The sequence below is a fragment of the Elaeis guineensis genome, chromosome 1, assembly GCF_000442705.2.
Source record: "Elaeis guineensis isolate ETL-2024a chromosome 1, EG11, whole genome shotgun sequence".
Taxonomy (NCBI): domain Eukaryota; kingdom Viridiplantae; phylum Streptophyta; class Magnoliopsida; order Arecales; family Arecaceae; genus Elaeis; species Elaeis guineensis.
In genome coordinates, this window is record NC_025993.2 from 111,463,039 (window position 1) to 111,488,044 (window position 25,006).

The 25,006-nt window shown below is 34.4% G+C and overlaps 2 protein-coding genes and 1 pseudogene across 4 annotated transcripts; 1 reads left to right on the plus strand and 2 right to left on the minus strand.

Annotated features, from left to right (window-relative positions):
* The first annotated feature begins 5,994 nt into the window (after positions 1-5,994).
* Positions 5,995-11,236, plus strand: LOC105038537 (glycosyltransferase BC10). 3 transcript variants are annotated; one of them, XM_073259803.1, is made up of 3 exons: positions 5,995-6,588; positions 7,189-7,795; positions 10,199-11,236. In XM_073259803.1, the coding sequence occupies exons 2-3, from the start codon at positions 7,280-7,282 to the stop codon at positions 10,838-10,840; spliced, it is 1,158 nt and encodes a 385-aa protein (XP_073115904.1). In that variant the 5' UTR covers positions 5,995-6,588; positions 7,189-7,279; the 3' UTR covers positions 10,841-11,236. The 3 variants fall into 3 exon arrangements, with proteins under 3 accessions (XP_073115904.1, XP_073115903.1, XP_010912680.1); XM_010914378.4 differs by having other exon boundaries at positions 5,996-6,588; positions 7,192-7,795; XM_073259802.1 differs by having other exon boundaries at positions 5,995-7,795.
* A 4,393-nt stretch (positions 11,237-15,629) lies between these two features.
* On the minus strand, positions 15,630-16,373 carry LOC105038539 (uncharacterized protein At5g01610). The gene has a single exon (XM_010914379.4). It carries the CDS (start codon positions 16,289-16,291, stop codon positions 15,770-15,772), a length of 522 nt encoding a protein of 173 aa, XP_010912681.1. The 5' UTR covers positions 16,292-16,373; the 3' UTR covers positions 15,630-15,769.
* A 5,470-nt stretch (positions 16,374-21,843) lies between these two features.
* Positions 21,844-22,345, minus strand: LOC105038696 (uncharacterized; annotated as a pseudogene).
* Between the last annotated feature and the right edge of the window lie 2,661 nt (positions 22,346-25,006).

The following is a 25,006-nucleotide window of genomic DNA, read 5'->3' on the forward strand; positions in this document are numbered from 1 at the left end:
CCACCGGCCCTTTACCTTTTTTTTTTTTTGATTGAAATCCAATGGGAAGTGGCCTACATCTGGTGACTCCGCTCGCTAGGATCACCGTCGACCTCCCCCAGATGGCCGCCAGTTATCAACATAAAAAGGGAAGAGGGCACGACGACGAGAACCACAATCCCTCAATTTTTTTTATATTGTATCCCAAAACTTTAATTCTTCCCACTAAAAAAAAAAATTGATTCCGACATTTTAAAAAAATTCAGTCTTTAACATCAATTGTTGAAAATTTAATGGAAAAAATTTTCTCATGAATCCCATGCAAAAAATTAGAACATAAAAAAAAAATTAAAAAAATTAAAAAAAATAAAATCTAATCAATAAATCATTCTTTAAACTCTGAGCGACCATTAGGGATCATTGTATTAGCATCTTGTAGAAGAAGAAATCAATGATAGAGGCATAGATCTTTCTAAATCAATGATAGAGACATGGATCTTCCTCTCTTTCTTCATCTTATGCCTGTCTCCTCAATAGGATGAGTTCCACCCTAGAGATGCAAAGATCTTAATGCTCTAGGATTTCTCTATAAACAGATATATATAGGAGTGGAGTAGAGATGTAGTCCAATTAGTAATGCTAAGGGGTCCAGCCATTACAAGCCTATTAGATGAGTCAAACTTACACCGATATCTGTCACATCACATGATTAAGACAATAAGATCCAAAATAATATGATTGTAAGTAATTATGTGCTCCTTGACCATTCATTCAGATGACAACTTAGTCTATATTTTTCGTAACAAATCAAAATAAGAAATCAGTTTATAATTATAAAAACTCACTTTATGAGAATTTTCAATAGGTAAAGCCTTGTTATATATTATATCTATGAGCTATGGAGAGAGCCTAAAGCTAGAATATTTTCAACAAGGAATTCCATTATTGCTAAGATTATTAGGTGCATCAAGAGAATATTTGGTTGGAGGGAATAGGGGTCTGAAATCGGAATCGAAATGGATGACTCCCATTCCAACCATTTGATTGGGAGGAGTCCCATTTCGATTCCGATTTCAGAGTGAAATGGGAATGGCTCAATTTATATAGAATGCAATCTCTACTCTCCTATATGGATTCAAATTTTCATTTCAATTTCGATTCCGGTGAAGAAATACTTTGAAAATTTGACTATTTCAATTTCGATTCTTATTTTTTTTTTAATTTTGATTGCAAATCAAACATTCCTCAAATGTAGTGGAGCTTCCTGGCTGCCTTCATGATTTGGTTATATCAGACACTTTTGGATATATTTATATAAGGGCTTCTTAATGCAGCTTGATTCAACCAAAAAAAAAAAGAAAAAAGAAAAGAGAGCTTATTAGGCGCATCGCGGAGAACTTCCCACTCCGGACCTCACGTCTCTCAAGCAAAAAAAAGGCTTTAACTCTGCTGCCATAAAAGGTATGATAGCTTCTAGAGCCACCATATCAACTTTGTTTTCCTTCTCCTTCCGCCGCTTTGCAATCAAAGCTTTCATCTCTGGCTCACTTATTTTTTATTTTTTTTAGATAAATGACTAGAGATAATATATACTAGTCAATGAGGATTCATTTGATTTATTAAAAAAAAATTAATTAATTTTTTAAAAATTATTTTAAAAATTATTTTTTAAAAAATTATTTTCTGTAAATAGAATTTTGATATATTTGGTTGATCATGAAAAGATGACTTATTATAAAGTAGCTTATGTTTGGATGAACATTTATTTTTAAAAAAAATTATAAATATCTTTAATAGATATAAAATTATATATTTTTATTCATAAATTTTATATAAATATTAATATTATATTTATATTAATATAAATATAATATTAATATATTATAATATAACATTAGACCATAATAATTTATTATATTAATATAATACTAATATATTAATATTATATTAACATAATATAAATATTTTAATATAATAAATTTATTAATATAGATATAAATATGATATTATATTAATATAAATATTATATTAATATAAATATTAAAATATAATAAATATTAATATTATATTGATATGAATATTAAGATAATATTAATATAAGATTATATTACTATTCAGTATTTCATCTTAATCACCTATTGATATTTTACTAAATTTTAATTATGGATCTTAAAAGGATATTTTAAGAAAGAAAAAAATACTACCACTTTTCATGTTATGGGAAGTGCCAAAACCTACCTTCTCTGTGGGTTTTCACTTTTCATGAAATGTGGAAAGTGACTTTCTATGAGAAATACTTTTTTCACTTTCTCTCCTCTTAAAACTCCAATCAAATAAGAGATACTTTCTTTACTTCTCATGAAGTACCTCTTCTCTCCTCCACTTCCTGACAACCAAACGAGTCATAAAAGATCAACATATGTTACTAGGCATGGCAAATGGTAATTTACATGGGGAGAGCTGATATTTCTTTTCTTCTTTTTAGATTCAAATAATTTTTATTTTAAAGCACCAAAATAATGACTTCACCCTTACCTTTCCTTGCTAGGTGACATTTCCCAAATTTAATATGTTATGTATGGCAAATTTAATAGATTTTACTCAATCAATGCTGACGCCAATATTTCTTTCTCTCTAATAAACTTCATGGCTTTCAATAGGATTTTGATAAGTTTTATGACAGCAACCAGTTTAGCATTTAGGGTCTGTTCTTTTGAGGATAAAATAGTTATCTAAGAATCTATATTTTTTTAAATAAGTATTTTATAAATAATATTTAGATAAAAAAAATTTATCTATATTTTGTTATGCATTAGAAAATGGTTTGTAAATCTGTTACTTATATTCTTTTATATTATTAGTTTCCTGGATAAGTTATTAAGATCTATTTATATTTTTTATAATATTTTTTATTATATATAATAATATAGTATAATATATTATATTTTATATATTATAATATATAATATTATATATGTTGGGTATAAAATACCTCCAGTCGAAGTTTGTAAAAGGCCGATCCTTCCAGGACTTTTCCGGCTTCCGACCTTGTATGGCGTCTTTCTGAACTCTCTCGACCGTCCGTGCTTCCACAATACCATCCGGACTTCTCCGATAATGAGCTCCCCCATTCATCTACTAAACTGCTCTAAATGCTCTCTGGACTTCATTATCAGTCGATTTTCTATAGTGATCGATCATTCTCCAAATCTCTTCCAGACTTCTTCCGGCCACGAACGACTTTACTCGAATTTCTTCCGGACTTCGTCAATGTCCGAGCTACTCCAACAGCAGGATTTCTACGGTAACTAGACTCCATCCAAGTTTCTACGATGGTCGACCGCCTTCCGGATTTCACCCGAGCTCCTACAAGAATCGAATCTCTACTCCGAACTTCTATTGCAAGCAGACTTCTTCCAAGCTCCTACAAGAGTCGGACTCCATCCGAACTTCCACAGTGGATGGATCACAGACAACGGACAGGCTCCACCAGTCGGATCTCTACTCCGAACTTCTTTCGGACTTCGTCAATGACTGAACTTCTCCAGCAGCGAGACTTCTACAATAAGAAGTCTCCATCCGAGCTTCTACGACAACCGATCTTCGTCCGAACTTCCACAGCAGAATTGAATATTGAATCCTGGACTCCTCCGACGTTCGACCTTCCACAGTGTCCTCAAGACTCCTCCAGCGGACAAACCTCCACAACACCATCTGAACTCCACTGTCGGACGACCCCCTACCGGATTTCTCATGACACTGAACCTCTCCGACGGACAATCTTTAGACGAGCTTCCACATCAGGCAAATCCCAGACGGACTTCTCTAGCAATCGGACTCCTACCGGACTTCACCAACAGAAAGTCCCCGTCCGAACTTCTACAGCAGATGACTCCTGCCTGTAGCATCAGCGCCCAAGGCATTCGACAACAGTGGACTCGTCAGCAACCTCGAAAACATCCGAGCTTCTCTTGGATTGCTGAGACATAGAGCCATTCCGCTCCATCAAATGTCCCAGCCGAGCTTCAACCGTCAGGTCCGAACTCTCTGGCAAGTCACGACAATGGCCACTATCCTGCTCCACTCTCTGTAACGGATTCCACGTGGCTCCACCACTCTCTGACAAGTCGCGATAACAGACACCACTCCACTCTCCATAACAAACTCCACGTGGCCCTGAACGGCCCTCTGATGCCACTACTCTCTGTAACAAACTCCGCGTGGCCCCGAACGGCCCACTACCAGACGGTTACAAACGTCGCTATCAATTAGTTACGCTCTCCGTCTATAAAAAGAGACCCTCAGATACGTTCTTCTCTAAGCTCTAAACTCTATCTTGAAACTCTGCTAAAATCTCATTCGAGTGCTCCATTTTTGTTGAGGCAGAGTACTGACTTGAGCATCGGAGGGTCTTGTCGGAGCACTCCCAACTCCGGTTTAGACTTTCCTTGCAGGTCCCGACGGCAGATGCGATCCCTTCGACTCCAGCTTCTCCGGCGTCGGCGAAATTCTGCACCAACAATATAATATATAGTCATAAAATTATAAAATTATAAATTAAATAATAAAATAATTATATTATATTAATAAAATATTATTGGTGGATAATAGTATTATATTATGTATAAGAAGTATTATATATTATTATTATTATGGAGTTAGAGTTATATTAGGAATGAAATAAAAAGATTATTTTTTTATTAATAAAAAATGATTTATTTATCTCTAGATGGATAAAAATTTTTTTCTATTTCATAGATAAATGCTATACATAGAAGAATAATTTATCTATATAGAGAGGCATGAGAACATATATAAGTTGATCAATGAAAAAATTGATCAATTTTTTTATGATATTTATCATAAAAAGTAAAAAATTTGACTTAGTTTTAGAAGCTTCATCCAAATCCACCTTGCTGAGACTTGGATTAAGACCAATATGACTTGACTTGAGTTCCATTTGTATGACCTCAACTTGGACTTAACTAGTTTGTATTTAGGCTTAAGACAACAAAAACTATCATGATCAAAGTATAAACATGTGCCATCGCTTTCACAAAAGTGGCACTCCTTGAAAAAACCAGCACATGGAAGCTAACTTAGGGGAGGGGCAGGACTAACAAAAATTAATATCTTAAACACAAGAAGGAGATGATGACATTATCTAATTCATATCCTATGAATCTGGTGTCACAAAAAGCTACATCACACACATTTACCCCACACACGTACCCCGTCTTCTCAGCTAGTCCACCCATTGCTTCTCCCATCAGGCCTTAGTGCTCAAGGGGCCCACCACATCACGAAGAAAGGTTAAAAACAAAAAAAGTTGTCTCAACAACGAGAGGCTGCCAATGCCGTGCCACCCAGTTGAAGGTCGAAAATTGATATTCCCTCGGTGAACCGGCATCTTACATTTGCTTTCCTATCTTCTGGATACTAACATAAATTATATATATATATATATATATATATATATATATATAGAGAGAGAGAGAGAGAGAGAATAAAAATATCTAATTAAAAAATAAATATATCTTTACACAGTATCCTAGCTACATAGAGGACTAAATATGAAACTTCAAATGTACCTATAATAAATATAAAATAATAATATACATGACTCCATATTGATCATACGTAATTGCACATATTATTTTCTATTAAAATGTTACGTATCTATAAAAAGTGAATATTCAAACATTACTCTTTTTCGAGGTATCATATATTTACATAAAGCTAATATTGTAACTAATTGAATGATGGCTTATGTAACCAACTGTATTAAGATTGTATTATGAAATTTCATTGTAGTTCATTTTGAATATTATAGACATTTAGTTTCGGATGGTTTAATTTATCTTATTTATCTAAAAAAGAAAAACATATAATGTTGTTAATTTTTGGAAAGAAATCAGGTGTTCATCAACGATATTCCAAAATGGAACAGATATTTGAGAAGCACCCCCTACAATGCCTCACCTTTCATATTGAGTCCCTATTGACCAAAAATTTCGTCTTTGTTCTTTGATTTCATATATAATGAACTATGGAGAAAATTGATATGACGACATACTAATAACGGCAATAGTGGATAAAAATTGCCGTGTATGTGCGAAGACTTGGATGAACTACAGAGCAGTGAATACACAGCGAGTTTCTTCTGGATTATACCACTGGGTCGATATCTTTGCGCAAGATTTCCAAAGATTCCCAAAGATGGGAATCTGGGAATATTTATTGGTGACCAGCTTCGATCTCCAGATGCGCGCACCGCGTCCTCGTCCTTCCGCCGCCTTCTCCGCCTTCCATCTCTCTCCATAAAAGCCATTCAACCTATCTCGATAACGCCGAGGATTCGACGGAGAAGCGGAGGGGAGTAAAAAAAAAAGCGACATTTTTCACTCAAAATCTCCTAGCCTTGTCTTCTTCCCTTCTGTTCCGTCCAATCCTTCGGTCTTGTCGTTCGTTATCGAGGATTCCAATGCGGTCAGATCAGTTGATACTACCCAAGTTCGGAGCTTGATTCGTTGCTGTTGGAGTTGCAGGAGCCCTAGGATCGTCCCCAGTGATCGGGAAGAGAAAAAGGGATCGCCTTTTTTGCGGGAGGTCAGTTTGTTTATCCGGTTCCTTGAGATTCTGGTTTGGAGTATCGGAATCTGTCAGTTTTTACTTTTTGAATCTTCTGATGATTTTGGTTGCTTTTGAATCATCCTGATATATTTTTTGGATAAGAAGAAACACTATTTTTCGTTCCTTTTTTTTTTTTGCTGGATTTTTGAGTGTTTTCTGCATGGAAATCGAATAGCTTACTGAATACATTAGGGATTTCAATCGAAAGGTGGTGTTTTTCTTTTTAGTTTTCATTTCTCCCATCAAGTATTATGTTCTGATCATTGAGATTAAGCTTGATTTAGAGTACTGGTTTTGACGAGGTAAAATAGTATTTTTCATTTTTATTTGTTTAGTTGATCTTTGATCGTTTTCTGCAAAGAAACAGAATATATTACTGAATAGACTGGGGATTTCTGTCAAAAGGTGTGTTTTATTACTGAATGGATTGGGATTTCAGTCAAAAGGTGGGTTCTTTTTCTTTGATCATTGATGGGTTGTGTAACTTCAGTTTGATGTTTCTTGTATAGTTGTTTTAAGGGTATATAATTGATGTATAAAGTTTAATCGGATTGGAAAAACTCTGCCAACTGCTAGCAGGGAGATGGTTTTCATAGCAAGGATAGAAAAGAGGTGAATTTTGTAAATTTAAGGGTGTGGGAGAGTTTGGAATTATAGCAGAATTGAGATGAAGCCAAGGAGGGAAGGGGATGAAGAGGAGGAAGAGTTGTGGGCAAACTCTCCAAAAAAGGATTCGCTGCTTAGGCTCATAAAAATTGTTACGGGCGTAGTTGTTTTCATGGCAGGGACAGTTCTTGGCTTGTCATGGGGTGTGCGTTTCCATCGGCATATATCGCAGACTGATATCTTCTTCCCGACAGAGCTATACACAAAAGATTGTGGGAAGGTTAACTTGAAGCTTAAAAATTTCATTGAGCCATGCCATTTGATGCATGGGATGACAGATAAAGAACTCTTTTGGAGGGCTTCATTGGTATCCAAGATAAAGGAGCATCCATTCAATAGAGTGCCAAAGGTGGCCTTTATGTTTATGACTGAAGGACCTTTACCATTCTTTCCATTGTGGGATAAGTTTTTCAAAGGTCACCAAGGGCTCTTCACAGTTTATGTGCATACATATCCAGGATACACACTAAAGGTCCCTGAGACCTCTTTCTTCTACGATCGTCAAATTCCAAGTGAGGTACAATTTTTCGTATGATTTTATTTGTGCTAAATTGGTTTGTTTATCACATATTTAGCTTGATCTGCTGTTCTCAAACTCATGCCACGTTTTCAATCTATCATAGAGGGTGTTCTGAAGATATGGTAATGCATCATCATTGTTCAGAGTTGCTGAATATGTTGCTAGTGACAATACTAAAGTGAAGAATGAAAATATTTAAAAGTAATTTCAGTTAGTATTATGATGGAGACACAGCAACCAAGTATTTTTGTAACTACAGAAGAAAGTTCCATAAAATCAGATTTTTCTGAGATATAGTTATTTACAACAAAGTTCCAAATGATCTCATTTTTCCAGCATTACAGTTATTTTGAATTCTTTGGAATTTTATTCTATATACTTAGTTTTGTAGTATCCTTTCCGAAAAATTTGCATGCTGCTGCTTGCTGGTATCTTTTATGAAATAAAATTTCCAAGTACATTTTGTTTCTTATTTTCTTCTTTATCTTCTTAAATTTCTCTGTGCTTAAAATTGATGCAATTAACTTTAGTGGCCTCCTTGCTGAAGGAGTGTAATTTTGGATATGATTTGGTAACTCACGAAAGCAGTGTACTTGGACTTTGGAATTTGTAAATCAAAGTATGTGTGCTTTTATGTGGTCAGCCTTTGTAGTTCTCTCAGAGTTTGTCTGTTATTTTGAGGGTTGCTTAAACTAGTAAACAAAACAGTGCACCATGTATGGTCGAAAATTTGTCATCAAGCTTAATGCCTCAATCCAGTTTAATAGTGATTATGATTCTTTGTGCTGAGTTTGGGGAAACATCAGCAAGAACATTAACATACTTCTGTTATGTCCTTCCAACTGCCATTCTTTTATTTGAGAAACGGCATCTACCGTTTCCTCTGTACCCTTGGCAATGATCATTCTTGATTGTAGAGATGGCCCATGATCTGTATTGTTGAAGCAGGGATCATTGTTTGATCTTGTCTATCCTGATCCTTAACTATTTTCTCTCTCCTGTTCTAGTTAACATGTTGAAGTATTAATGTTATAGAAATATCTCCTATAATCTACCCTTGTTCTCATTTTGTATTTGAATTCCAAACATCTGGTTCCTGAATGAAATTCATTTCATCAATATACTTCAATGCAGATTGCTTGCATCTTTTTTCTAGATAAGTCGTGCGAGTTAACTTTTAACAAGACATGTAATCATTTGATTTATTAAGAAGAAACACTTCCATATTCCCAATTGAAATAGAACATTTATGTTCCCACAACTAGTAGATGTACATCCACATCCATATCTGTAAATCTAGTTAAGACCTGTCATACTAGTTCATGCTTTCCATATCATATGATACTTAAATTAATTACTGGTCCTGCCTGAACTACTCTAAATTTGTTACAATAATAAATTGAGTTGGGGCTGGGAAACCCTTCCTGTTACTGTTTTGGTTTTATGAGTAATGGAGATATGAATGGTGCAGATTCCAAAAGATGGTACAGGTTTGTTTCAGACAATGTTGGCTTCTAAACCAGAGACCATATTGTCTTTATGCTTGAATAGGTTCTTATCTAATCATGTCTCTTCTATACTTTTTTGCTTAAACTCTAAGCTTTTTCTCTCCTCTAAATTGCATTTTTTTAATCTACTATGTTGGTGCTTCATGTTAGTATGGTGAATATATGCTGGGGACAACTTTATCTCCAACTAACATGGGCCTTTAGTATCACTTTGGATTCTAAATTCATTTAGATGAGTCATAATTATGTTTTGACTGTTTGCATGCCTTTCTTCCTGTTACAAAACTTTTTTAATTAGTCTAAAAAGCAGAAGATATACCTTCTTTTTCCAATGTATCTTAGTATGTTTATTGTGCTTATATTTTGGTAGTGCACTTTATCTTTTTGCCATAATGTTTCATTTGTTGGCTGCTCGGCATGGTAAAGCACGTTAAAAACAGGTCTCCTTAAGAAATTGATAATTTTGTTGATCATTACTTCTTACATGGAAAAAATCAGCGCAGCAGCTGAGATTGATCCATTAGCTACTCACATAAAATTGTTTGCTTAGACGGTCTTCAGCTGCACATGAGTTCTCTGTCCAGTCGCATTAGCAGCAGTATTATGTTTCTGAAATATCTCTTCTATTGATTTCAAAAAAGTGTTTTTTAATGGGCATTCCAATTGAAGTTTAGTCTATATTTCTGCAAATTTCTTGCCTTGTTGTCTTCTCAGTAAAGATGTTCTCATCCAAGAGTGAATGAATATCAGAAACTTATAGAAATTAAGATGTTGTACACCATACATGTAAATAATTGTGAATTTAGCATGACCAAAGTCTTGGTTGAATTGAAGCATTCCTTTATGAAAACAGCTTAGCTGAATTATGTTTTTATTTGATGTTTGTATGCAGAAGACTAAATGGGGCTCAATATCACTGGTAGATGCAAGAAAGCGCCTCTTGGCCAATGCTTTGCTGGACTTATCCAATGAGCGCTTTGTTCTGCTCTCCGAGAGTTGTATCCCGGTCTTCAATTTCCCGACTGTCTATAATTACCTCATCGACTCTGCCTACAGCTTTGTTCAGTCTTATGATGAAAACCCAATCCAAGGCCAAGGATACTATGACAGCCACATGGCCCCTGAAATAAATCATTCTCAATGGAGAAAAGGGACTCCGTGGTTTGAAGTCCAGCGTTCACTGGCGGTTAATATAGTTGCAGACAACAAATACTACTCTATTTTCAGGAAATATTGTAAAACTACTTGTCACTCTGATGATTCCTACATTCCTACATACTTGAACATGCTGGATGGGATCTTGAATGCAAACAGGACAGTTATTTGGGCTGACTGGTCAATGAGAGGAAGCCACCCTGCAACATATGGCCACGAAGACATTACAGAGGGTATCATTCAGTCTATCAGAAATAATGGGACCATCTGTAGATACAACTCCAAGCCAAGTTCCGTCTGTTTCCTTTTTGCGATGAAGTTTTCTCCTGATGCATTGGAACCCCTGCTCAACCTCACTTCAACAGTTATGAAATTCTAAATTCTTTCTCTACACCTTTGCCCTTGTTTCTTCCTCTCCCTCTTCTCCGATTGGCAGAGGAAATATACTCTTCTCATCAGGGATTCTTACCTTCTGTGTATTTGGATTAGAGGAGGTTTCAAGCATGTGTTTTATGGTACTAAGAACTTGTGTTGAAAAGTCGGATTGTCCCTAAGTTTAATCGAGAGGTTGGCAGGATCACCAAACATGAAACATCTCGGTTATATTTTCTTTTTCCCCAGTTTTAGCTTTGTGAGATATGTATTCAAAGAGGAATTTGAAATTCTGCAGCAGAATGTGGTTGTACACTAGTTTAGTGAATACAAGCTCGTCATTTGTTAGGCCGTCAGACAGTCAGCAAAGTTCAAGTAAATTTGACCTCTTTACATTAGTATATTTGAATTAGCTCAAATAATTGTTGCCTGTTCTTGAGAAAACAGACTTATAAGTTGTTTGGTGCATGGTTGCTAGGCCAAGGGATGATGGATCCATGGATACTGCGCTGCTAAAATTCTAGAATTGGAGAATGGAAAGAGGGAAGTGAAAACCCAGGTCACCAATTATTTTGAAGAGGCCCAAGCATTCTAATGTGGTTGTTCTCATTTTCTTTTGCTTGTTATCAATGACTGCATGCAGCTTAACAAGTTTAGCATATTTAAATTTAACTCTTTGAAATTAGGAGGGAAGCCCCAAAAAATGAAAAATTTCCCAGCTATTAAGAGATTCTGCCTGATCTCTTGAATTCTTAGTGGCATCATATTTGATAAAGTGCTAGGTGTTTGAGCATTATCATAATTTGTTGCCTTTACCTTTTACCTTCATGCTCGATCTTTATTATTCTACTTCATGATTTGGTTTTACTGAAAGATGCCAAATGTGCTTGGTTGAGTCTATTTTTTATGTTGCCCTTAATAATTTTGATTTCTAAACTCCTTGTTTACAATGGGGACAGATCAGATGCCTAATAAGGGAGCCTCTCCCTGCAGAACCACCGAAACCAGAACCGAAACTGTAAACCCTAAACTTGGATCAAAGAACACTGCTATAAAAAGTGGGCAAAAATGAAAGGACAAGTTTCACCCGTTTTATTGAGAAAATGAAGGAAATATCAAAAGGCGAAACAAGAAGCCAAGAACAGATTAGATACAGGGAAACAAGTTGCACTTGGCTAATAAGGTGCGCACCCTGCACTCTAAGGTGTTCGTTTTGACAACTGCCACCAATGATGAGCTATAATGTTTCCTTTCGAATTAGATGTGGGGAGAAACCTAAAATTCATTGCCAGAAAACATTGCTAACTCATCATTTCCTCAGCTGATGGGATTATTATCATCTATTAATAAAGACTATTTTCCTCCTTGAATCAATCACGCGCTTAATTGAAGGCGATCAAAAATGTCCCACAAAGAGGAAGCTCGCAGTGGGATGATTTGGAGATTGGAGATATGAGAGCCTTTGGCCCGCCGTAGCTCAATTGTAGAAGAAAATAATTTCATTCTCTTTCCAGGGAGACTTATAAACTGTCTGGGAATCATGCGTGCATCTAACTGTAAATATTTTTACTGTTCATTTGTTCATTAATTTGAAAATTTTGTTCCAATAGATCGCGGTCATAGAGTTGCCATTATGGCTGTGTTGGAGGCTACTGGTTATGTTCTATTTTTCTTTTTTTTTTTTTTGAGAAATTCAAACTACAATGATCCTTATTTCACATTTTTAATTATTCATTCGAGCACAAAAATTAAAAATTTTATTCTGCAAATAGTAACATAATGAATAACTAAATATCGCTGCTAGCAAATAACTATTATTTGTCATTTTAATTTTTGTAAACTTGGAATTACTTTATAACAGCCATTGTCATGCCCAAAGGGGCGGCAGGAAAAAAAAAAAAGGGCCGCTGGATGAAACCTAGCACGAATCGCGAGGTCATCCGTGCATCACCCCAGTTCCCTGACCGCCACTGCGTTGAGAATTTATCGGGGTGATAGCTCAAAGACCGGTCAGACGTAAACGGACGGCTGCGATTGTAAATCATAACGCTCCGATTCAGACGTTCACGATTTAATCAGATGGTGGGAAACCCAAAAGTACTAAATTTTCGAGTCCGGATGCTTAAATTTTTAACTCAGAAGTACTACCATACCTCCTTTCATACGAAAGAAAGGCTGCTTTCTTGGTAGCCACTCAGTGGGGTCAGAAGAAGGTGATATGGTTCTCATGGGAGGAACAGCTTTCTTCTATCATACGTTCCGAGTTTTCTGGAATTCTATGTATGAATGCTTTCAAGACTCAATTGCTTTCGGATTCCAGATCGCTATCTGCCCATTCGTCGGCGTCGAGTCAACTCATTGCCTTGGAAGCTAGTTCAAGCAGCTGCTGCAAGAGAGCAGGCCGAGCCGGTGCAGGCTCTGCAATCTATGGTCTGAGCTCTCATATCGGAAGAAGCTAAATCAAAAGAACAGATGGATACCAGCATCCTAGGAGATCTCAATTCTGTCATCCCACAGAAGAAAGCAACTGATCATGCTGCATGGTTCGAGAGAAGGTGTTCATAGGAGTCGATGAATTTACTCTTGCTAGAACTTATGTTGGTCCAAAAAAAAAGGAGAAAAAACAGGGCATGATGATTCCACTTTGGTTACAACAACAGGAAGCAGCAGCAGGAGCTGAGAACAGAGTTTTTGGCTGCTGATAAACAAATTGGAGAGCCGAGTGAGTTGCAATTATAATCGGCATTTATACCAATCGTGTAAGATACATACTGAAGCATTGCAAGGCAATGCAATTTTTATCCTCCACAATACTTTTAGAATATCACTGTTCTTTGCCATAAGTTAAATTATATGAAAGTCAATGCTAATTGTTTATTGTTTGTTCCATCAATCATCTACTATCCTCATGCTGTAAAATTGTGACTAAAAATTTAAATCAGCCAGCTTTCCTCTGAACACTGCTCACCAAAATTTTTCAGGTAATATGCATTCAGTGATTTCATACTCGATATTTTCAATTGCAGGTGGGGAGCCCTCATATTAGTTGATAAGGTTGCCTGCGTAAGATCTTGTGGTGGTGGAAGGCAGTAATTTTTTTCCCTCTTTCTATTACTACATTGGAAGGTAGTGTTTCAAGGTAATTGCGGTCATGTCCTGCATCAGGTTGACTGGTTACTCTAGGAAGCAGTTATTCTGTCAGCATGCTATGTGCAACAGCTTTGCCTCCATGTTGCCTGCGGCGAGATTTTATCCTTAGATGCCAATGTGAATCATCTAATGTAAAATTAATAGATGGTTGGTGAGGCATTTAAGGTTCAGATAAACCGAATGGGTCTCCCGAAGTCATATTGAGTATAAGAATCAAAATAGCTAACTACACAATAACATAGGCTCTACTAGAAATAAAGAGTACAATGGATGTGAAAAGTTTTTACCACATGAATTTATATTTCTGTTTCTGGTGGTGATATTGGATTAAAATCAGATGTTCTTTTCTCATAAGAAGACCAGAATCTGTGTGAAAGCAACAGAATCTGTGTGAAAGCTACAGGCTGAACAACTATTAGCCATTTAAATGGAATTCCAATTAATGTAAGCCTTATCCAAACTACAAATTATAACTTAAATTGTTCAGAATTATATTTTATAGATAAAGTAAATAAAGCCTTGCTTTCCTCCCAAAGAAATCAATTGAAGAAAAATGAACCTTAATATCTGAGTTAATAGAGGGGAGGAGAGAACATCATCAAAATCAGAAACCACAGATACATCCAACATCCCAATGAGTGCAAATTAGCATGATAAACTCCCTGAATAAATGGTTAAGGAAGATGCATAATCAAGTTGACACAAACTTATGAAACATGGCTTGCTCTTTACATCAATATGTCACTGTTTTAGGATATTAAATACCAAAAGTAACCAGAAAAAAGAAGATCCAAGTCAAGGATAAAAGCTAAATATTCTGGTTATTCCATATTAAAGCAATCCGTGCGCCACTTAAACCACCATAATTGAGCACACAGATGAGTCTATGTAATACATTGTATTGACCTGTTAAGATAAGCAGATCCAATTAAGGGAGGAAAAGATGATTAAACTGGATACCAGAGTACCAAAACTAAAGCAAATTTCCAGGTTCATGATGCAAAATACTATTATTGAAACACATACTTGAACCTAGTGCAAATTATAGTCCAATTTAATAAATCCAGATCTTCTGAAAACCAAACAAACCAATCTAGGTCAATTTCCCAGCAGCACAAGAAATAAATGATCTTTATTCATTCAACGTCCAAATTCATATAGTATCTCCACAATCGAAAAACCCAGGCTTAAAGTGTGAAGAACAAAGAAGTCTGTGGGAGGAAAAAAGGTTGTGCTGCAACCAAATAAGCAACAGCTTCTTTTGCAATCCTCAAAGTTGGACAGGGGGATGGCACCATGAGAAGGCCAACAAAAAAGATCCAACTCTAATCTCTACTTGTACCACATATAAACGATTAAGTTAAAATGAACCAATTAAAGAAAAACAAATCCAAAAGAATCTAGAACCTAAAAACTCCATGGACATCATTCTCATAAACAAACTACCATAATCAAGCAAATAAGACCCCAATACTTCCAATCTATATTTTTGCAACATCCAAATTCGGCACAAGAACACCAAATAACATCGAAAAGAAAGAAAGGAGACAGCCAATGATATAAAAATTCTAATCTTGATTTAAGAATTTGCTATAAACTCTATGCATTTAAATCACACATAGATGGATCAAATCTACCAAAGCACATTAAAGTATAAAATCCTTATTCATTCAATAATCCAAATTCCAATACAAAAGGCTTATCACCATTAGATCCATCATCTAAAATCGAAGGCATGCATGAAGAGATCAAAAGATTGCTCGTCACCCACAACAACAGAGTCCTCCTAAGCATCAGAAACCAAGGGGGTGGCGCAATCGAATCCGCAGGGGCACCGGGGGCACTCCTCGAAGTTGGACAAAGGGAAGGAGGCCGACAGCGGGCCAACATAGAAGTTGAGCTCGTCGCCACTCCTCACGATCTCATTGATGCCAAACCACAAGAACAACACCTTCACACTGACCCCATTCAAGTTCTTGAGCGTCCCCGACTCCACCGTGCCGGTGATCTTCGTCTTATACTTCAATAGATAGCCGCCGGTGACCTTGAACTCGCAGTCTCCACTGAGATAAACCTCAAAGGTGCCATCTTTCCTCAGAAGGTAGCTCTGTACTCCCTGTGGGAGGATTCCTCTGGGGAAATCGAAGCTCTCGAGAAGATCGTAAGCGGTGGGAGCGTCGAAGAGATTGGTCTCGGCAAAGCCTACGGAGAGGGAGAGGGAGAGGAAGAGGGAGAGGATGAGCAGAAACCCTAGCAGGGTTTTGGGGGTGGGAGCGACTGGTAGGTGGGAGTTTGAGGGGAAGGTCATGGTGGCTGGGAGTAGGATGGGATTGGGTGTAGGGATCAAAAAGATGGGATCTGTTTTCTGATGCGGTGGTGTTGAGGTCTGCAAGGGGATATATATATACATATAGAGACACACACAGATTCCAAGAGTATAAACCTTGGGCCATGAGAAAGAGACTGTCTGGTCTTTGTTTGTTGGTTAAATCGTATCAAAAATTTTAAATTTTTTAAAAATATTTAATTTTATCTTAAATTTTTATCTAGAACATTCCGATCACTAAATTTTATATTTTTCAATTTAAATTTTGACTTTAATTTTTACCTACTTATCATGATTGTGTTGTCACATGATATATATGACCCATTTATGTGGTCTTCTTTTGTTGATCTGAAAAAAAAAAAAATTCGCTTCTCTTTCTCCTATCTTCTTCCGTCTAGATTTCTATCAATAAGAAGATAAAAAAAATCTTTTTATTCTAAATCTCTATCCTTGTTTTTTTCCATCTACTTAAAATAAAAAAAAGATATTTCAATTTTAAATTGGTAGAGATCAAAGCTAATACAACTCTATCTCCTCCAACCTCCTTTCACCCCAACTTCACTATTTCACTCGCTCTCATCAATGGGAAAAATCCTCACTTTCAGTCATTCAAGACCCCCTTCCTCCCAATCCTTCCTTCTTAAAGACATCTCTTTTAGGCCACATTTTCATGACAATAATGGGAAGATCACTTCCTAATTGAAAGTCCAATGCTTTTGCTTTGTATAGACTTTGCATCTTCTATACCCTTCTTAAAGCTAGCCTCATAGACTTCGAATCTAATCCATTCATCTCTTCGGATCCTGAATCTTTCTTTTTATTTATTTTTTATATTTAATTTAATTTTTGGCAGTTCTCTATCGGCCTCTTCTCGATACTCAATCCCACCATTTATGTTGTTATTGTATTTGTTTGGCAAAGAAAGGTAATGATGGTACTGATTTTGGATTTTTCAATTAGATTGAAAGCTTGCAAAGGAGATCAAGTTTGTAGGCTCTAGAATTTTTTTTTTATTGATCTCTTCTCTTATATTTTGTTTATCTTATAATCTTATGTGTCAACACGAAATACCATCCCTAATACTCGTATATTACTTTACTATTATTATATAAATAGATAAATTTTTTTATCACACTATTTTTATTTTTATTTTTTTATTTAAAAAAATATAAAAAAAAAATTAATATGTGATATTATGAAAGATTATCCTATAATCTTACATATCGACATAGAATGTCACCCTTAATACCTATATATTACTTTACTATTATTATATAAAAAATAAAAAAATAAAACTTGACGCATGGCGTTGTAAAAAATTATCTTATAATTTTACATGTCAATATGGAATGCCACTCTTAATATCCGTGTATTGCTTTATTATTATTATATATATAGATAGATTTTTTTATCATACTATTTATATTTATATTTTTTATTTAAAAAATATAAGAAATAAAAAAATATAATTCAATATATGATTTTATGGAAGATTATCATATAATCTTACGTGTCAATACAGAATGTCACTCCTAATATTCATATATTGCTTTACTATTATTATATGAGAAATTATCCTATAATCTTATGTGTCAATGCAGAATGTTATTCCTAATATCCATATATTATTTTATTATTATTCTATAAATAAATAGATCTTTTTATCATACTATTTATACTTTTATTTTTTATTTAAAAACTATTAAAAAATAAAAAAAGACTTGACATGTGGCATTGCGAAAGATTAACCTATAATCTTATGTATCAATACAGAATGTGACCCCTAATATCCATATATTACTTTACTATTATTACTAGCATAGTGGTCGAGCGATACTCGGATCTATTGATTTTACAAATATAGAAGAATAGCCACCATAGTAATAAATTTCAACATAAAATAAATTATTAATATAATAATTTAATTTGCAATCTAATTAGAGCAAACAGAAAAATAAATCAAACATTCAAAGTAATAGTTTAGATCAAAATGAATTAGAATAGTGAAATTATTTAGAAATTAGTAATTTATGGTGTTTAGAATATAGTAGGTATGATGAACTACGGAACATAATTTTAAGATTTTAGCATATAATATTTTGTTTCAGATCATTCAATCTTCGTCAGAATATACGATTGCATTCTTTCTTGGTTGTTTGAATATGGTTGATGGTTGGTATTTATGGATGATTTCATCAGTTATTTTTTCAAGATCAATTTCTTTTCAAGAATCATCTTTTTCATACTTGTCCATACCTTTGCTATTTTGTTATTGCTGCATTACAGAACAAATTTATTAGTAGCTGATTATTTATAAAAATACAAATAATTTATATTTTCTGTCATTATATCAATTTTGTCCTCAAACTATAGTACAAGATTCTTCTTAATTAATTTACATTTGATCTTTTAAAACTCATTGGTATCATTGCTATTTTTTTTTTAATTTTTCGATTCCTACATGAGTGACAATGCAATCAGTATAAGATAAGACGTGTATGATTACTACAAGGAGTCAATAATGAAGTATTTTAGCACAAGCCTAAACATTTGGTGTTGGTAATGTAGTTGATGCCGATATTTCATTCTTTTTATCTGTAGAAATAATCTGAAATAGTAAATTATAGTTAAAAGCTGGTTTATGTAATAGTATTAGAAATATGAATATGAAATTAATGACATAGTAGTTTAACAAATATCTTGAAATTTATAGGTCGTAGTTGAATTGATGCAGAAGTATCAGTTACTTTAGCAATGCTAATAGCCTGCAATGGTAGCATATGGTTCAAGGATGAACTTATTAAATAATTAAATAATATAATGATATAAACCATCCAATATATATTTGATCTAGAGTTATTTATTTTTTGTAAATTCTTCTTCTAGTTTTGTATTTGGAACGAACGTCTTGATCACTATGTAATTATTAAAACCTTGAATTACATTATAGGCTACGACCTTAATCTAAAAATATATGTCCTGCTACATAATTTGTTGATAATAGGAGAAATATTTTCAGCATCACCATTTTGTACTTTTAGAAGCTTCATGGCTGATACTTGGACTATTTTTTTATTTTTTTATCGAATATTACAAAAATGACAGATCCACTATCATCTTCGATATCAATTTGTACTTTGGATCTATAGATTTTTAGAGACTCTATAAGCATTGGGGATCTAAAAATAATCTGAATGAATGATATATTATGAGATTGTGGAATATCTCACCTTGTCGTTGGGAATTTAGAGATTTAGGTTTGGTGATATATATGGCTTAGAAAGTCTCCTAAGTCTATATATATACATAGGAAGTTATTTTGAAATGAAAATCAAGTGATATTTGAGACAATAAATCTTCTTTTATGATTTCTTAATTTTTCTTATCCAATATATATATCAATCCTATCATACTTCCACTAACTCTATCATAATCAAGTATTTCTCTAAGAATTATTATATTGTTATTAGTTTAGACTAATATATAGTATTTATTTATCGAGATATAATCACGAAGAAGAGCATACCAAGTCATGCACAATCATAAAGATCCATTGTAAGTTACTAATAGGAATAGCTATGGTTTCAAGCACTAAAAGATTAAAATCTTATATTATATATATAGTGAGATCTACGTTCTGCTAATCCAAATTAAGATAGAAAAAGAAAAAAAAAACACCATCATACAATCAAGCAAGCAGCAGATCACGATACCTTGGAAAAAATAGTAATATTAATAACTATGATAAAAAAAAATATGAGTTTTCATCTAAGACTGCAAATGGGTCGAATTGACCCATGATCCGATCTGATCCAATCTGCGTAGATCCGATCCGAACTATTTTAAAAGATCTGAGTCGGATTCTAAAATTAGATCCGTTTCATTTTTCAGATCAGATCTGGATTTACTGAATTTTGACCCAACTTGATCCGATCCGATCTGACCTGACCCGTTTCATGAAGACTTATGGGTTAATTTAGATCTTGAGATAAATAACCCGATCTAACTTGATCCGATTCGATCTGAACTCATCTCTTATCTTCTTTTATTCTTATATTACATGAATGTTAATTTTGATCGAGCCTTCTTTAATATCTGTTGTTCTTGAAAAGATATTCTATTGATTTTTAGATTCTCATCTTTTAAAATTTTATTAAAATATTTTGAATTTGGATTAACCAAGTTAGGGACAATGATGAAGAAACTATGATTAGACCTTTTGGATTCCTGGATGAAGAGTGTGGGACATTCGGGCTCTAATAGTCTCATATATTAAGATCAAAGTTTGTAATACAAATAAGATTTATTTATAAATTTTTTATTTATTGATCTTGTTATTTATAACTCATATTCGAATTGACTCAAATCCAGATCTATATCGAACCCATATTTCATAGATCGGGGTTGAGTTATATATGGATCTCATCCGATCTGAATGACCTGTTGGGTCAAAAAATTTAATCATCGATCCGATCCAATCCAATCCGATCTTCTGTTGGATTGAATTTGGGTCTAATATTTAGATTCGATCAAAAAATCTAATCAGATTGGGGTCACTCATGATCCGATCCGATCCAACCTATTTGTACCCCTATTTTCATGATCATCAATCCTCTTTTACTTCCCAAATTTTAAGAATAACTTTGGGAAAAAAAAAAAGAAAACCAACAAAAAATCTTCATGCCCCAAAACAGCCGGCAAGGTGAGGGAGGTGGCTGTGGTGGTGAGCGATGGCGGCGGCCGTGAAGTCACGATTGATGGTGTGGCCTCGACATGACAGAAGTGGTCAATATCGTAGGGAATGGTAATGGCTCCATTTTGCCTGTATCCAAAATCCTCCTCCCCCTGGTGCAGCAACCCCATAAAGAGCAGGTGCTTTAGATACTCCATGGGCACCTCGAACTGTCGCTGCTCCTCCCCTTCCTGCCCCACCCTTTTGGTGGCATCGTCATCACTGGACTCTTTCTTTTCTCATGCTCATGCCTGTGGCCTAGGTGCAGCACCGGCCACTCGAAGCCTCCCAACCGATTGGAGACAAATGAAGAAATTAGGGATCTGGGTGGCGGTCCATCAAGGGTTCGCCCACCCCACGTCCGCTCAAAGCCTCCCAACTGATTGGGGATAAACGAAGAAATTAGGGAAGGAATGAAGAGACAAAAAGAGATTCAAAGAAAGAAGACAAAATGACATACTATAGGAAAAAATATAAAAAATAAAAAAAAATTTGACATGTGATATTATGGGAGACTATTCTATAATCTTATATGTCCACATAGAATACCACCTCTAATATCTGTGTATTGCTTTACTATTATTATATAAATATTAATAATTATCATTATTAATATTATATTATAATAATAAAATAAGATATTAATTAATAATCCAAATTTCGATACGACCATGCAAATAAAGGATTATCACCATTGGATCCATAATCTAGAATCGAAGGGCATGCATGACTACTACCCCAAAAAAAGGGCATGCATGGCGAGACAAAAAAATTATTCGTCACCCACAACATCAGAGTCCTCCTAAGTATCAAAAACCAAGGTAGTGGCACAATCGAATCCACAGGAGCACCGAGGGCACTCCTCAAAGCTAGACAAGGAGAAGGAGGCCAATAACGGGCCAACATAGAAGTTGAGCTCATCGCCGCTCCTCATGATCTCGTTGATGCGAAACCACAAGAATAACATCTTCACACTGAACCCATTCAAGTTCTTGAGCATCCCCGACTCCATCGTGCCAGTGATCTTCGTATTATACTTCAATGGATAGCTCACAATGGACTCGAACTCGCAGTCCCCACTGAAATAAACCTCAAAGGTGCCATCTTTCCTTAGAATGTAGCTCTGTACTCCCTGTGGGAGGATTTCTCTGGGGAAATCGAAGCTCTCGAGGAGATCATAGGCAGTGAAAGCGTTGGAAATTGGTCTCAACGAAAGCTAAGGAGAGGGAGAGGATGAGGAGAAACCCTAGTAGGGTTTCGAGAGTGGGAGCAATTGGTAGGTGATAGTTTGAGGAGAAGACCATGGTGGATGGGAGTGGGATGGGATTGGAGGAATATTTTTGGTGCAGTGGTGTTGAGATCTACAAGGAGAGATGTATATATGGAGAGAAAGAGAGTGATTGTTCTTTGTTTGCTTATTAGAGATTTGGCAACAATTCAGTGGCTGCAGTCAATTATAATATTATAGATTAATATCAGCTTTATGTGCATCAAAAATTATGCACAAAATATCTATACAAAATCTCTTATTATTAATACTGAACCCAGATGATGCTTATCTATTTATCATGTCCAAAGTTATGACTAATTATAATAAATGAAATACTCCAATATTCAGCCACAAATTTTAATAATGATAGGAAGAGAGATGGTAAAAAAAAGGAAGAGAGAGATGATAAAAAATTTAATGGACCCATATTAAGTTTTTGGAGAGAGAAGTTAAAACAAATACTATAGAGGGTTGATATTTGATAACTTTCTAAGTGGTGATAATCTATACTTAACAAAATATCCCTAATAAAGCTGTATATATAATCATTAAATTTATTATGATGTCTTTCCAAATTCATTCAATAAAGAACTTTTATAAAAAAATTAAGATGAAAATGACATTATGTAAAGGACTATGTGATTATAGTCATTATATAAAAATTAATTGGAGATGACAATACTATCCTATTGTTAAAAAATTATTTTATATTGAAAGATATATTTGTAAATTTATCATATTTCTATATACATTTATTTCTAACCAAATATGATAATCTTTTTTTAGTGTTATTTTATGAAATAATTTTTTCACCAACCAAACATAATAAAAATTATTTTTTTTTATAATTATTTTTTCAGATAAATGATATCCAAGAATTATCAAATCAATATAATTAACTAATATCAGCTTTATGTGCACCAAAAACTATGTACAAAAATATCCATACAAAATCTCTTACCATTAATGCTGTCCCAACATGATGCTTATCTATTTATCGTATCCAATGTTATAACTAATTATAATAAATAATATACTTCAACATCAAGCAATTAATATTAATAATGATCAAAAAAATTAATACTATATCATTAATATTTATTCTATATTAAGTAAAGAAATTTAACTGAGCATGTTAATACTAGTATCCATATAGGGATATGGAGAAATCTATAATCTCTATTATATATTGTTATATATATTTATATTTGTGTGTGCATATATCTAATGGAATAGTTACCATCCTCGGATCCTTTATAGACCTCTGTCACCATACTGGCAGCATTGGAAACATATGCACCCTATTCTTCTAATCTTCCAATTATTGAGTGAAACTTCTCTTCTTTGACTACCTCCTTAAGTGTTTTTGCTCAAAATAGGATTTTTAAAACCAACACACTTCTATCATTTAAACTCTAAGTCCTTCAACCCTAGTGGAGACTCTCATTTCAAAGTTGCAACCTTAGCTCCTTTGGTTCACTTGACCATCTTTTTTCAAACAAAGGAAGAATCTTCCATCCACTCTATAATCATCCATGTTCATATTTTTGGGATGCATCACCTAGAGTTGAATCCAGACTTCTAGTTGGTAAGTAGAGGGGTGTTCCTGCTTGAATAAGCTGCCTGTTTGCAAGTTTGCTTGACTTAAAATTAATTTAATGTACACTTAATTTGATTTGGATTTAGTTAAATCTACATTGGGTTGGGTTTGCCGTTGAGCCTACCCACCTCACATTCTATGCACGTATGGTAAGGCTAATATAAACATTGGTCAGTAAAATATTCTTTTCTACTCTGGTCATGTAAAACATTCAAGTACATTTAACCCAGATGAATGCTGAGCAAAGAGAGCATTTTAATTTATTGATGTTGGAGGAATCCAAAGCATCTATGAAACATTCTTTTTAGTTAAAATCAGCCACATACATGGGATGTCATGGGATTCATCCATCCATCAAGTATTAATTGTTAATCAATTCCATGTATCTGTGGCAGTTTGATGGTGAAAACATTTTTTTTTTTTTTTTTTTGGCTTCCCCCATTCTTTTGTAGGAATAAAGATTTAGAAAAGGGAGGAATAGCAAAGAAAACTCTTCAGTTAAAGGAAAATAAGTGGAAAAATATCTGCTCTTCTCTAGAATCTCACCCTTCAGGTTTTCCCTTTTCAGCTGCTTATTTACAAATTAATATTAGCAGTTTTGATCTAGGGGTCCTCAAAAATCTTAGCCTGACTCGACTCGACAATTGTGAAATTTGTGCCCAGGCCTGTCAAAAATTGGGTCAGGTAGGCTGGACGTTCTTGCTCAGGTCTACCGAGACCCAAGAATAAAGTTGTCCATGTACCCTTAAATATATTTTGTTTTGCCAAAAAAAAAAAAAAAATCTATGGGTTTTATTCAAAATTCATGTATATATAATATTGTTTTTCATATGTTTGTAGACCAAGGCTTCTCTTATACTAAAAGTTTGCTAATAACAACCCCAAGCAAACTTTGTAATTAGCCATAATGGAATATTTATCATAATTTTTCCTGTTCCACTCCTTATTCCGTCGTTCAAAGATTCTAGTTATTAGTCATTCATGCTACACAATGTAATTGTAATCAAATTTGAGCTTCTTGCCACCATCATTATTAGAATTGAGATATTGTTTTTATATCAAAATTTGAAGATGATAGCATTGAGGAGTAATGTG

Coding starts and splice junctions, on each gene's coding strand:
- LOC105038537 (XM_073259802.1), top strand. CDS start 7,280: ATGAAGCCAAGGAGGGAAGGGGATGAAGAGGAGGAAGAGTTGTGGGCA. Junction 7,796..10,198: donor ATCGTCAAATTCCAAGTGAG/GTACAATTTTTC, acceptor GTTTGTATGCAG/AAGACTAAATGGGGCTCAAT.
- LOC105038539 (XM_010914379.4), bottom strand. CDS start 16,291: ATGACCTTCCCCTCAAACTCCCACCTACCAGTCGCTCCCACCCCCAAA.